Source organism: Struthio camelus, chromosome 18 (genome assembly GCF_040807025.1).
Source record: "Struthio camelus isolate bStrCam1 chromosome 18, bStrCam1.hap1, whole genome shotgun sequence".
NCBI classification, from domain to species: Eukaryota; Metazoa; Chordata; class Aves; order Struthioniformes; family Struthionidae; genus Struthio; species Struthio camelus.
Genome location: NC_090959.1, coordinates 8,148,162 through 8,162,163, shown reverse-complemented (window position 1 = coordinate 8,162,163; position 14,002 = coordinate 8,148,162). Strand labels below are relative to the sequence as shown.

Sequence of the window (14,002 nt, the reverse complement as noted above, 5' to 3'; positions counted from 1 at the left end):
AGGGGGAAGCGGAGCCTCTGGAAACATCTCCGCTACGCGTCCCGTGAGAGCGGCCGCGGAGGGCAGCGCCGAGCAGCCGCTCTGCCTCCCCGCGGGGACGGCCCGGCTCAGCCCGCTGCGCCCGCCGCAGCCTGCCCAGCTCCCGCGGCAGCGGCGCCTAGACCCCGGCGCGAGGCTATAAATCGCCTCGCCGAGCGCTTGGCAAACGTCAGGCCGTGCCCCCGGCGGCGGGGGGGCGGGGGGGAAGAGTCAAGATGCAGATTTTGCGTCAGATGCTCTCGAAGGCTCGCAGCGCTTGGCGAGGTTAAATCTCGCCGCCACATGTGCCCGAGCAGGTTGTTTGCACAGGTCAATCCGCCGGGCGGCCGCCGCGAGCGCTTCTCAGCTGTTCTTGGCGCGGTGCGCAAGGTATGTAGTCTGGGAAACGTCCCCTCGGCTCCGCTGGGGAAGGGCTTTCGCTGCTGGTGGAAGGTGCATCGGCTAAAAGACCATGAGATTAGGGGTGTTTTTTGGTTTTTTTTTTTCCTTTGTTTCACAAACTGATTTTGCAGCGATTTATTTTTCTTTCCCTGAGCTAAAGCCCCTTTAGGCTTTCTTGGCGGTCCTTTTACAACTTGCCGTTCGTTTCTTTATCTGTGTAAGATTTCCGTTTGTTCTGGGGATTTACGCAACGTACCATAAGCCTGCGAAATTACAGGGCAGGCGACTGCCGCTAATATCTCAGCATGCTCTTCATTAGCCCCTGTCTGGCAGGAACGTGTGATAATTGGAAAAATGGGGAGAGATTTTGCACTGAAATTAAAAAAAAAAAAGGAAACAACAAGAAAAATTCCTCAGACGTCTCCCTGCTGGTCCTGGTGAAGTTACTGTGATAAAAGAGCAGGAATTACAGGTTATCAAACAGCTTAAATTTTAAAATTTATTTTAAAAAGGAAAGAAAGAAAATTTATATCCATCCTATTTGGGGAAATGGATTTTACATGTGAAATGCAGAAATAAATGGTGCATCTGTTTTTTCCTCTTTTAGATCCACCCGCCGGGAGTAAGGAACGGAGATCTGCCTTCTCCTTACTTGACTTTTTGTTTCAGCCGAAAGCAGTCGATTGACTCGAACAGCAGGGCTATAATGACTTTGCTGCACTTGCACCTCTATGTCACTGGCTTGGTCTTCTGGATTACGCAGAAATCCAGCTCTTTGGTGCTGCCCAACGCCACCGAGCTCCTGCAGCCGCCCGACGGCGGAGCGACCGGCCTCGTGCCGGGCATCGGGGTGCCCAGGAGCCGGCGCAGGCGCTACATCTCCCCCCGGGACATGAGCGCGATTTTGGACTACCACAACCAAGTGCGGGCACAGGTGTCCCCGCCGGCTGCCAACATGGAGTATATGGTGAGTGCTGGCCCCCTGCGCCGCGGGGCGGGATGCTGCCGGGCAGGCGGGTACCGAGCCGCCTTTGCAGCCTGCGGGGTGGCCGGCTCCATCCTGAGCTGCAAAAGCCACAGTTTGCAGAGGTAATATCGGGGAAAGGGAGGTGGTTACGCCCCCGGTGTCCCATCTGCACCCTCCCTGCGGTGCTACGTGCTGCAAACAGCAGAGTTTGGGCGTTTTAGTCCCTCTCCGTCCGTTGGCACACGCCTGGCACTGGGTGTATTCACAAACCTGAAGAAATAGAGCAAGAAAGGCTCAGGTCCCAGTGCACAGCCCGAATGGGAGCTCTCCTCCAACTGTGGCCTCCGAGGAAAGGGACGGTGCTGGTCACTGGGCGGTCACCAGCAGGGTCCCGCGGCCGACCGCCCCGAGCCTGGGAAGCTCCCGGCTCATGGGTCCCTCGAGAGGCCCTGGACATCGGTACGGGGAGCGTGCCGAGGGCTGTCACAGCAAAAAGAAAAGGGCAGGAGTGAGGCAATGAGTAGCCGCCCCAGGTGCAGCAATGCCAGCTACTTTAAACCTTCCTGAATGGGAACCAGCACCCCACAGGATTGGTTCCTACTGGCGATAGCTGGTGGCAGCGGGGCTTTCTCGCAGCGGGGGCCGAGTCCGGGCTCTCTGGTGCTGCAGGTGCCCTGAGAGCCTCGTGCTGATGCTGCAGGAGGAAATAAAATTGCTGGCATCACTTCAGCACCCTTAACTCTCCGGGCAGGATCGGCGACTTCAGCCACCTTCGTTCACCAGCCCGCCGGTCCTGACCGGCTCCTGACCTAGCCCTAAGGGGAGGAGAAATGGGAGAGCAACCAAAGGGAAGGATTTTTTGCGCCGCTGGCCGCCTCCAGCCGGCGTGGGGCCGCTTGCCCGGGCGCGGGGCAGCGCGAGCCCCGGGTGCCTCTGCGGCGCTGGCCGCGAGGGTGGGAGAGCCCCGCGCCGGCGGCAGGGAGGCAGGCAGGAGCCCGCTCGAGGGGCCGCTCGGGAGCAGCCGGGTGGCCCCGGACGCGGCTCGGGACGAGCTCGCTCGGCGCGCCGCAGCCTGGCCCTGGGGCGTCCTGCGCCGCTTCACGCTTGCCCTGAATTCCAGCCTCCCCAGATAAGGCCCCAGCTAGCCCTTTCTCTCCCAGGCACGGCTAAGGCCCATCCCCAAAGCGGTTCAGCATGGGCGAGGGAGCTTTGAAAAAATGCATGAAGGAAGCAGCTGTCCCGACCAGCCAGAATAACAACGGCTCCGCGGGGCCGGGGCGGCGGCGGGATGCCGGCTGCTAGGCACCAGCGGCGGGATGCTCCAGCAGCGGAGCGGGCTCTGCGGAGGTTTTAGCCTCGTGACTTTGGGCTCAGTTTAGCGGAAGGGGGTAAATCCCGGAGAGGTGAACACGTTAAACACGCGGGGCCTGGATTGCTTCATGGCATCGTGCTTGGCCCGAGCAGCGTGGGCTGGACGTGACCTGGGGCCACCGCACGCGGCTGGAGCTGTTCCCGAACGCGCTTCTCCAGACCCGCGGGCCAAGTCGGCTCTGTCGGACGCGGCGTGGGTCGGAGAGTCCCCTCCTAACCCGAGGGAGGGGGCTTCTCCTCGTCCCGGCTCCGGCCAGCCGGACCCCCGCCTGCCCTTTGCCTCTCCCCCCGGCAGGTGTGGGACGAGAGGCTCGCCCGCTCGGCGGAGGCCTGGGCCGCGCGGTGCCTGTGGGACCACGGGCCCCCCCAGCTGATGAAGCACGTGGGGCAGAACCTCTCCATCCACTCGGGCAGGTAGGTGGCCTCGGGCGCCCCGGCTTCCTCGCGCAGCCCCCGCTTCGCTGCCGGCAGGGCAGCGCCAGCAGCGCCTCGAGCAAGGAACCAAGGGGTCCTGAGTTTCCCTTGCGGAGGGTCGAAACGCACGTCGACGGGCAGGACGGACTCGGACCCCAGCCCGGCCCCTGGTCGGGAGGAGAGCTGCGGTGCGCGATGCTGCCGGCTGGAAGGGGAGGACGGACGGGGGGCCTGGAGCCAGGCGAGCGGGGGACGGGCGCCTTGGGAAGGGTGGCCAACTCTTGCAGCGGGATAAGTGGGAGATGTAGCATTTGTTCCCTTCTCGCTGCCCGACCCGGCAGCCAGACCAGGACAACGTAGGTTTTGGTCTCCCACCACGCTGCTGAGCGCTCAGGTGTCTCCGGAGAGGTCCAGGTCCTCCGAGGGGCTGCTTGCATCCTCGAGTACAGGTGTGCTTGGTGCGAGGACGTGACTGCACCCTTCCCTGCAGGCACGCTTGCTCCTGACCGGCCTCTCCGGTGACGCCCAGCTCCGGCCCCCCTTCTCTTCCACACTCCCTCAGGATGAGCCGCGGCCTTCCTCCCCCCTCCGCTCGCCCAGGACCGCTCATCTGGGAAACGGAGGAGGAGGAGGAGGCGACCCCGCTCGCCTGTCCCAGCTCGGGTCACCCAGGTGTTTCTCTGGGACGGCCGCCGAAAGGCCTCACTTGGAACCTGCACCCAGAGCCGCGGCGGGACTCCTGCCGGGCAACGGGGATAACGCCGCGCGTTTGCCTATGTGCCCTTGCGCAGGTACCGCTCCCTCGTGGATTTGGTGAAATCGTGGCATTACGAGAAGCAGCACTACTCCTTCCCCCACCCGCGGGAGTGCCGCCCCCGCTGCCCCTCCAAATGCAGCGCCTCCGTCTGCAGCCACTACACGCAGGTGAGCGCCGCGGCCCCGGCCCGGCCCCTCGGGGCCCGCGCAGCGCAGCCTCCTCCGGGAGAGGACGGCGGCACCCGGGCCCGGCCCGGCCCGCTGCTCCCTGCTGGGAGGTTTCTCCCAGCCTTCTGGAGCGCAGACGGCACCTTCAGGCCAGCTGGCTGGAAATCTCTTTTTTTTTTTTTAACTTTTTTCCTCTGCTTTGCCCTCGGTTTCTCCTTATTACCCCGCTAGCACCTCAAAGGTTGTGAAGGAAAAAAAAAAAATTAAAATAAAACCCTTCCTGCTTTTGCTGGTCATGAATCAAGGGCTTTGCGACAGAGCAGCTTTTCAGCGTGCGGCCACATCTGGCTTCCCCGTGAATGCGGCCCCTTCATCGCCCCGGCACGTCCAGCGGGCGCGTTGCCAGAACAAGGTGGAAAACCTCCCGCTGCGTCTGCCCCGGGCAGCCGAGCCCCGCTGCAGCCTTCGCCCCAGCCTCGGCCGCCGCCGGCCAGCCGCGGCCACCCTCCCGGGCGCCGGCCGGGGAGCGGGCGCGCGCCTCCATCCCCGTGTGGCTCTTGCTGCAGTGGCTTAGGGACTGCCCGGGACAGTCACTGGTTGCCATCGTGCAAAATGCAACTGTTTTTCACTAAGCGAGACGTTCAGCCTCGTGAGGCTTTTGGAGGAGCCTTCCAGGTTTGATCAGCGTGCAGAGGGTTTCATCTCCTCGCCTCCTGATGTTGCCCCAAGGGCTGTAGGCTGCTGCTGGCAGTTCTTCGGGGTGAGTCTGGGTAACGAATGTGGGCAGACTGGAGAGATGACCCGGACTCTGCTGCCCATCTAACCAGGCGTGGAAAGGCAGCCCGTAGGGGTGCCGTGTGGGCTACCGGCAGACAAGGGACATTGAGAAGTCACCCTCGAGTGACAAAACGGTGCCCAAGGCGGACGTAGCGTCTCGCCCAAGAGATGCAGGCCGGCAGGGTTTTACCCCAGGCTGGGTATTCCCTGACGGTGCTCGTTTTCTGTCTCGGCCGCAGATGGTGTGGGCGTCCTCCAACAGGCTGGGCTGCGCCGTCAACACCTGCGCCAACGTGAGGGTGTGGGGCAGCACGTGGCGCCGGGCCGTGCTCCTCGTGTGCAACTACGCCGTCAAGTAAGTGAGCGCAGGGGATGCAGAGCGGCGCGCGGGGCGGCAGGCGCTCTCACCCTCGGCCGGGGCCCCCCAGCCCCGCGAGGAGGCCCTAAGCCGCCTACGTTCACCCCGACGGCGGGCGGTACCGCTCAAAGGCAACGCCGTCCTCTCTTTTGCAGGGGCAACTGGATAGGAGAAGCGCCGTACAAGGTGGGGCGACCGTGCTCAGCCTGCCCGCCGACTTACGGCGGGCTCTGCAGCAACAACATGTGCTTCACGGGCCACAGGTCCAACCAAGTGAGCTGGTTCTAGGGCTGCGGCGGCGAGGGGCGCCGGCGGCAGGAGGTAGAGGAGATCTCCCCGGGGACAAGGGTGGGGGGGAACCCAGAATTAGGGATGACGCTGGTGCCCCCGAGCCCCTTCTGTTCTCCCTCAGCCCCCCTCCCGTGCCCTCCTGGCCGCCGGAGGAGGCTTTAGGCCGCTGGGGTTCGCGCAGCCTGCTTCGTCCCCGGGCCGGCTAGGAAACGGCTGCGCTGCCGCTCTGCGTCTCCTCCTTTTTTATTCGCCTCCCTGAGGGGCGCTCGCGTCGTCCGGCTGGGAGGGCGGTAGGGGCGGCTGGGCGCCGGGGCGCTGGGCCGGGGGGCCGGCGGCTGGCGCCCCCCTTGCCCGCCCGGCGGGGCTCTTGCAGGCTTTCCCCACCGCCCCCTCGCGCGTACAAGGCAGAAGGTCCCTGCAAACCAACTCCGAGGAGCAGCGGGGTTGAGATGGGTGCTGCCTCCCGCCTCCGCCTCCCGCCGCCCCAATAAAGGTGTCTCCAGACCCCCGTGCCCGGCGTCCGTCCTTGCTCGCAGCCTGCTGCCCCTCTGGCAACACCGAGCGAAGCGCGCGTTGGCTTTTCACGGCAAACCCCGGGGGCGCTGAGCAGGGCTGGGCCGGGGAAGGGGGGCGAAGGCAGCGGCGCCCTGAGACGGGGCCCCCTGCCCTGGCAAAACGCCGCGGCCCGTCCCAAACGGCGGCGGAGAGCGGCCGACGGGGAAGCGGGCAGGTCCCCGGCTGCCACCGGCACCCGTCGCCTCTATGCTTGCCCGCCACCCGCCTGCAAAGGGCTTTCGGCTGGTCCCGAAGGAGCCGCCGGGCTCAGGGGCCGGAGCGGCCGGGCGCGAGCCTGCGGCGGGTTGGAGCTCCTCCCGCCACCGAGCCCCGCGGAGAGGGCTCCGGTTCGGCCACGGGTAGAGAAACGGCCTGCGATGCGGGACGGGAGGCCGGAGGCTGCTGGAGCTGGTTGCCCCGCAAGCAGGCGTTCTGCGAGCGAATCCTAGCTGTGCAGCGAGCGCGGCGGGGCTCAGCCAGCTCACCGGGGCGATCGTGTCATGGCCTCTCTTCTGGGAAGGAGGGGGCTGGAGGTGAGGAAACCCTGAGGGCGAGCGTCCGCAGCGGCCGTGGAGCACCAGGAGTGCCCAGTTGCTGCTGGAGCGGCGGGCAGGGGCCCGGGCCCCGTCCTGTGCGCGGGGGCAAGGCCCCATAGCCAGCCGCAGCTCAGGCCTCTTCGTCTTCTGGTGGGGTCTAGGGGCGGCGTGGAAACCCCTCGCTCTTCCCCGGGAAGCGACAAGCCGGCTCCTACGGCGGAGGCTTTGCCTGGCCTCCCCCTCGCTGAGCAGCGGTGGGGAAGAAGGTCACCGCAGGCAGGTCTGCAGACCCCCTTCCCCTTTGGCAGGGGAGAAGGGGGAAAACCCAAGGGAGCACCCTCAAACGGCTCTCCTCCAACGGCGGCGCCAAGGGGAGCCCCCGCTCCCGTCCCCTGCCTCGGGGGCCACGGATATGGCTCCCTCTCTCCCGTTACCTCCCCGGCTCTGCCGAGGCATCCCTGTTATCCACACTTCTTCCCAGTTTCCAGGACGGGTCACCACTAAACAAACCCGGGGGCCCTGCTCCGAATTCCCAGGCCCCTCCGCCGTGGCCTCGGCCTGCCGATTCCCGCAGCCCCAGGCGAGAGGGTGGCTCCTCCTGCTGCCTCCCTCCTCATCCTCGCGCTCCCTCGGGATCCGCTTTCCCATCTGGAAAAAAACCTGCCATGCAATGTCTCCGTTTGTGCCAGGACGTGCAGGAGCCGGGTGCTCTAGGGGACTCACCGAGCCTGGTGGTAGGGAGCTGAGCCCCGGGGCCCGGTGACCGGGACATCCCCCGACCTCCCCCAGGCCACGCTGAAGTAGGGCTGGCTCAACTGGGGAAGCTCCAAATCTCCTTCTCCAGACCCAGCCTGCCGCGTCTGGACTGCCTGGGCAGCGGCTGGAAGGAGGACCCGAGGTCCACCAGACCAGGGGAGATGCAAGCGGACCCTGCACTGCTGGGTGTTCATTTTCACAGCTCCAAGGCCGGCACTCTCATATGCTTGGTGTCATCTCAGCAGCACCTCTCGAAGGTGCCCTTCCCGGTCCCGAGCAGCCCCTCGGCGGCAGAGACAGAGCTCGCAGGCTCTGCGAGCCCGGGATTTGCGGAGGAGCTCCCGGATGCCAAGAGGGAGCGTTGCTGTCCGTGGCTGGCCGCCGGCCCGGGGCACGTCCCCGCCTGGCAGCCCGCTGCCTGACGGGCAAATCCTCCCCGTCCTGCCGTGCCGAGAGCACGGAAAAACCACCTTGCAAGGAGACAGCTAGAAAAGGGGTGAAGGGAGGGAGCCGGAGAGCGGGGGGAGGCAGGGAGGAGCTGCAAACGCCGCCTGGGACATCCGTAGAGGACGGGCTGCCCGAACGGCTCGTTGAGACCCTGCTCTGACCCGTGCCGGGTTGCCCCCCGCCGGCAACTCGCGCACGCCCGTGCCAGCGCACGTCCGGCCGCGTACGCGCATCCCCCCGGCGCCGGCCCGCGCATCCCTCGGCCGGCGGGCGGGCGCGGGGGGCCCCCGCGGTTGCACCCTCGCGCGCCGGCAGGCGCAGCCTTTGTTTTCCCACCGCGGTCTGGTGACGGCAATAAAAACGGCCGCGTCTCGGCTGCTACAAAGGCGGGCGCTGCCCTTCCCTTCCCCGCGCCCGGGCGCCCCGCTCATCTTTTCTCCGCAGCCAAGGGAGGAACAAACCCCCCTGGTTCGGGCGCTGCCCTGGCCTTGACTCTGGGTGGAAATAGGAGCCCCAAAACAGGACGGGAAAAGCCGTGTTTGAGTTTCTAGCTTGGCAGCAGTTACTATAGCTACAGCAACAGCACCTTGCAGATTGGTTTCCATAAGAGCTTGGTTACTATTTAACATCTCCACCCACATTAGCCCTGATTAAGCGAATCAATAAGATAACAGGAGAGGCAGGTTTCCTCGCCCTGCCTCTCCGCACTCCCTCCTGCCTTCACCTAGTTCCTTAGTGATAGATACTTTTTTTGTTTTTTTTTTTTTTAATTATTATTATTATCCTTACACTTCCTCCGGTTTTCACCCCAAGTGCCCATAGCGGTAGCCGGCGAGACATGGTCAATGTAAGCACCCAGCTAAACGCTAAGATGGAGGCTCCATATGGTGAGTACAGCGTTACCATCTCCCTCGCCGCCGCTCCGGCGTCGCTAGAGGGACGGCAGGGCCGGCCGGGGCGCGGGGCTGGCGGAGGGCTGCAGGCACGGCCCCGCTCCCGGCCCCGCTCCCGGCCCCGGCCCCGCGAAGCTGCCCACGGGGTCGCTCATGTGCAAAGGCTGGAGACGGCTGCAGAAAGAGGGTTCTTGATATTTTTTATATATATATATATATATATACATATATATACATTTTTTTTTTTGGTCTCTCTTTCACTCTGTTTTACTTGAAGAAGAAGGAGCGTGCTGGAGCGACCCGAGCGTAGCGGGCTCTACCCGCTTGCCAAGGGGTTGTTGCGCTCTGGCTAGGGAGCAGGTTTTCGGCAGGAGTCGGAGCAGTTTTGACACGACGCGACGTGCTGCCTTAGGACAAAAAGCCAGCCCGAAAGCAAAGGTTGCGTGCGGTTTGTGGCATGCGCGAGCCGGGACGGCGGCAGCCCCGGTGCTCGGCAGAGCCGGCCTGCTCTCGCCGCCGGCCGAGGGAAGGGGCTGGTTTGTTGTTATGGCTGAGCAGAAGATTTCCCAGCAGGGAGGTTAGCCCGTGGACAAGCGGCAGCCTCACGTCTCGCCCGTGCAAAGTCCCAGCCGGCATGCTGCTGTCGGGGACGCCTGGGTCCCGAGGGAGAGGCTCGCGAGGCCTTTCCCGCGCTCCCCGGGGCCGTGAGCCGGTCCCACGCCGGGGCAACCCCTGCTGCGCTGGCTAGCTTTGCCAGGTGTGAACTGCCACCGAGTGCACACGGCCCCCGGGGGACGGGTGTCCCCTCCCAGAGCTGTCGTCATCCCGCCGTTACCCTCTGGGGACGGGTCAAACGCGCACGTGCTGCGGCTTCCCCGCAAGGGCAAGGGGCTGGCGCTGGCACCGTCCTGTGCAACCTGGGGAAGCCTGAGCCCGACAGCAGGCATGAGGCCCCTGGAGACACGGTCTCACAGTTGTGAGAGTCTCCATCACGCCATCATGGCTCTGTGTCACGTTACCTTGGCTCTCCATCATCCACCTTAGCTATCCATCACACCACCGTGGCTCTCCATCACGCCACCATGGCTCTCCACCGTCCACGTTAGCTCTCCATCACGCCACCTTGGCTCTCCATCATGCCACCGTGGCTCTCCACCGTCCACCTTAGCTCTCCATCACGCCACCTTGGCTCTCCATCATGCCACCGTGGCTCTCCTATCTGTACTTTTGGCCTCTGTTCCTCTTCTCTCAGCTCCTGTACTACATCTGTCACAGACACACACAGCTCCGCCAGCCCATGCCGGCCAACACGCGTGCTGTCGTCATCCCCAGCATGGCCCCTTCAGCTTATTGGCAACCTCTTTCTCGAGTTTTGCTCGTGCCCATGTTTCAGGTGATGGCTTCTCTTCAGGTCCCCAGCCCCGTAAGGGTGCTCAGCTGCACTCTGTCGTTCTCCGGAGGAGAGGCCGGGGCTGCCTCCGCCACCGTCAGCCCGACTCCACACCTCCGCGTCGTGAGCTCATGAGGCCCAGTGTTTCTTTAGCCACAGCCACAACCACTCTCCTCCTCTCCAGATCGCTTTGCTTCGGGGCCCAAAATGCCCCCCTGCATGGCCCCGTGGTGCGGCTGCGTCCGGACACGGTGCATGTCCGTGGGCACCGCTCCTTTCCGTGGGTCCGACGGCGACGGGCGCAGCTTGCTGCTGGATGCTCCCGTCAGCCCGGCAGCCGGTGTCGCGGGGCCGCACGGAGCCAAGCGAGGAGCAGAGTGCTACAGTAGAGCAGGAGAAATAAGGCGGTTACAAAACACATAGGTTTAGCCCATTTTCACCCGGTTGCTCCCTTGTACATGCTAGGCATGCAGGAGCTGGGGCTGTTGTCACAGCTGGAAACCCCCCCGACCCCGCTGGGCCATAGGAGTCAGCAGCAGGACAGGAGCTCTCGCATGAAGCTAGGTGCTAAAACAAAATGCTTAGTATTTTGTCTGGACCGAAGTGCTTGGGGCAGATTGTGATCTGAGTCCAGCTGGTGCTGTTCTGAGAGCGAGAGGAGACGTTGTGTGATCGAGGCTGTTTGTTAGGGAGGAAAAAGAAAAACATAGCGGGCCTGGCCTTGGAGTATGATCGCAGTCTGGGCTTGGGCAGCCGAGGAGGATGCTGAGCATCCTTCAGGCTGAAGCCTCGAGTGACTAATCCGGCAAGAAGGAGCAGCTGTCCCCTCTGGCCAAATGATTTTCTCCTGCTCCTGGTCCTCACGGTAGATCCACTGCAAATCCCCCAAGATAACAGGGCCTGATTTGTGCTTGATTTGCACAAGAAGGGCAGGATGCAGTGACGTTTCCAGCGGACGGTGACGCCACAGTCTGGGAACCGCGGCAGTGCAAAGTAGCAGGGCCTGCACGTCCCCAAACTTAGGGTGTTTGCACGCGGCTTTGTCCCGGGGCACAAAGCCATCCGCACTTCTGCAGTGAGCAGCCGGCTTTGCCCGACAGATGTTACTCCGGGAGCTGAACAAGCTACTTAATCACTTATGATTAAGTTATTATGTCCACTCGCATCTGGCTTTAGCACGAGCAGCCGTTTGCGAGCCTCAGCACAGAGACGGTTTGAAACAAAGGCAGGCAAATATTTCTGCGGCTGATTTTCTCCTTGAGCCCAGCCCCGGCGGAAAGCAAGAGGGTGGCTGAGCAGAGCAGGCAGGCGGCGGGACGCGGCGGGAGCCGCGGTGCTCCCCGTCCACCCGCTCGCCTGTCTGCTCCCGCCGGCAAGCAGGCGTGCTCCAAGCGGGCGCTCGCCGGGCGCCAGCCTGTGCCAGGCACGGCCTGCCAAGCCCAGGGCCTCGCCAGGGGAGGGGAAAAAAAGAAGAAGAAGAAAAAAAAGCCCCGAAAGAAGGGCCTCCAAGACCAAAGCAAGAGGAAACCCAGGCTGTTGGCAGAAGGAGGGGAGTCCTCATAAACGAAGCGGGTGAAAGAGTTATCCAAATATTGGCGGAGGAAGGGCTGGCTGGGAGCGGGGACCGGCGCGCGTCGGCTGCTCCCGGTGGGAAGGGGGTTTGGGGAGCGGGAGCTGGGGCGCAGCGCGGGCCGGCACGCTGCAGGGCAGCACGGCTGACGCCGCCGCGGGCGAGGGCTTCGCGGCTGGCGGCTCCCCGCCAGGCTTCTCCCGGCCGACGGTTCGGCCTGCTGGAGGGCCGCCTGTTTGTTTTCGGAGTTTCTCTTGATGGCGAGCTTGGTTTCAGGTAGTTCCCTTCTCTCTGTCCATGGCAGGGGCTGCAGCGTGGCAGCAGCAGGGCCCATCTGCTCTGAGCTCGGGGAGAGAGAGCTTTCCAAGGGGAAAGCTTGGCTCGCCCGCGGGCCACCCGTGCCGGGCTGCTGGCGCCGTGGGTCTGCTGCCGAGGGCAGCCGTGCCCAGCAGGGTGCCAGCATCCTGCCCCGATCGTGGCCGTGCCGCATGGCCAGGGCACTGTGGAGCTGGGGAGGCGGTGGGGACGCGGAGCGGCGAATCCCCCCGCCGGGGTGCTAGAGCAACCCTGGGAACATGCAGCCTCGCCGCCCGCCCTGCCTCGCATCCTCCCACGAAAGCGCGCTTTGGGGGCACGTGTTCCCCTCCCGTTGGGTCTGCGCTGAGCTTAGAGGGCTCAGAGGATGCCCGGCGGGGAGGCTGCGACGGCCCCTCCGGCTCGCCGCGGTCCTTCCCGGTGCCTGCGGCCCCCACGAGCAGGGCGAGCCGGGACGGGAGCCCGCGCTCGGCATCCTGCTCGGACAGGCCCTGGCATGGGAACGGCTCCCCGGGTGGTGTCAGCCGGCCGGCTCCGGGGACGCTGACAAGACGGAGGGGGAGGCTGGAGATAGGTGTGCGAGAGGGTAGGGGACGGAGAGACAGACGGAGCGGGGCGGAGGGACCGGGTCAGGACGGGGCCAGCGGCCGCCTTCCCTCCGGGCCGTGCGGAGGAGACATCCTCCGTCTGCGCTCTTACCCTCCCCGGGAGACTGCGGCACTGCCAGGGCCATTCCCCTTGATCCCCCCGCAGCCAGCGCCGTCCCTTCCCGCCGCGGCGGCAGCTCCTGCGGCAGCGGTCCCCCGTGCCCCCGTGGGTCGCGCAGGCAGCGGCTCCGGCGCGCGGCTTTGCTGGTTAACTCAGGACCGCGAGACCGCCCGGCTGCTGAGGCGTTTTGGTCAGATTTGGTGACTAGTTTCGGCTGGAGGATATGAAAGGAGGCAGAACTCTGAAAGATATGTAGTCTGTGCTGCAAAACAATTTTTTTTTCATTTCAAAATGGATCTAAGTTTGTATAGGTTAAAGAAAAGATTTCCACTATTGCGAACGTTCAGGGCAATAGTCCATACGTTGACCACACTTGATACGTTGACCAACGTGTGGGGACAATCCGAAGCACAATTTGTAATTCTTTTCCATATCGCTGGAAACTTGTCAAACGTTTCCACTAGATATGACCCACGCTGAGCTTTTGTGCCTTGCGGGGGCATCGCGCCCTGCGGGAAGGCGGCTCTCGGCATCCCTCCTTCCCTGCCCGCGCCGCAGCCCATGCCTCAGCCGGCGGCTCCTCGCACGGGGCAGCGCGCCCCTGTCTTCGGCTCCGCTTTAAAACACGCTGGTATTTTTAAGAGGGGGAGTGAGAACGGCGCGTCGTTACCCGGGGCCAGTGAAACTCAGCTCTGCGAAGAGGCCAGCAGCAGGCCAGCGGAGATTCGAGGAGCCCGTGAGACCTGGTTTGAGCTCGGCAAGGCGAGCGGAGGCCTGTTCTCCAGGTTCCCCCGGCGCCGGGAACGTGCGCGGTTATTGTACTAGCTGCCCTTTTCTGCAATGCTGTTTTAAAATGACACTCGTTTACAGTGAGCGCAAAGAGGTGGGGAGTGCTGGTGGTCCTGCAGACAGCAAGGCCTGGGCAATTTTCCTTTAAATGCGGCAATATGTGCAGGGGGGCACAGGCAGCGCCAGGGCCCGCAGCGGAGGACGAGGGAGTTAATGCTCTGGAGACATCCCGCTCCCGCCACCCTGCTTTCCCCCGTCGGCGGCGGCCGTCTGCCTCCGCTGTCCGGAGAGAGAGCCGGGGCAGGACGGACCGCACAAGGGTGCCCTGCGTCTCCTGGCGGGCGCTCGGGTGCCCGAGGGCATGTCTGGCAGTGCCTCCGCTGCCTGGTGTCGGAGGTAGGACTGGGCCAATACCGCGAAAAAAGCGCATGACTGTCTGTGTTCAGGCTCCTTCCCTACTGTTTGCTTTCCTCAAATATTCAAGCAAATAAGTTTCCTGGCAGAAATGTTTGTGGAAATGG

The 14,002-nt window shown here is 64.0% G+C and overlaps 2 protein-coding genes across 3 annotated transcripts in view; both read left to right on the top strand.

The window, feature by feature from the left end:
* The first annotated feature begins 269 nt into the window (after positions 1-269).
* On the top strand, positions 270-6,023 carry R3HDML (R3H domain containing like). 2 transcript variants are annotated; one of them, XM_068912370.1, is made up of 6 exons: positions 270-408; positions 1,028-1,387; positions 3,054-3,172; positions 3,964-4,096; positions 5,113-5,228; positions 5,387-6,023. In XM_068912370.1, the coding sequence occupies exons 1-6, from the start codon at positions 322-324 to the stop codon at positions 5,517-5,519; spliced, it is 948 nt and encodes a 315-aa protein (XP_068768471.1). In that variant the 5' UTR covers positions 270-321; the 3' UTR covers positions 5,520-6,023. The 2 variants fall into 2 exon arrangements, with proteins under 2 accessions (XP_068768471.1, XP_068768472.1); XM_068912371.1 differs by lacking the exon at positions 270-408 and adding an exon at positions 415-637 and having other exon boundaries at positions 5,387-5,606.
* A 2,445-nt stretch (positions 6,024-8,468) lies between these two features.
* HNF4A (hepatocyte nuclear factor 4 alpha) overlaps positions 8,469-14,002 on the top strand; it is a 42,052-nt gene continuing 36,518 nt past the window's right edge. Inside the window, exon 1 of the mRNA XM_068912042.1 lies at positions 8,469-8,703. Coding sequence (XP_068768143.1) covers positions 8,655-8,703 — 49 coding nt within the window. The 5' untranslated portion in view covers positions 8,469-8,654. The remainder of the gene's footprint in view (positions 8,704-14,002) is intronic.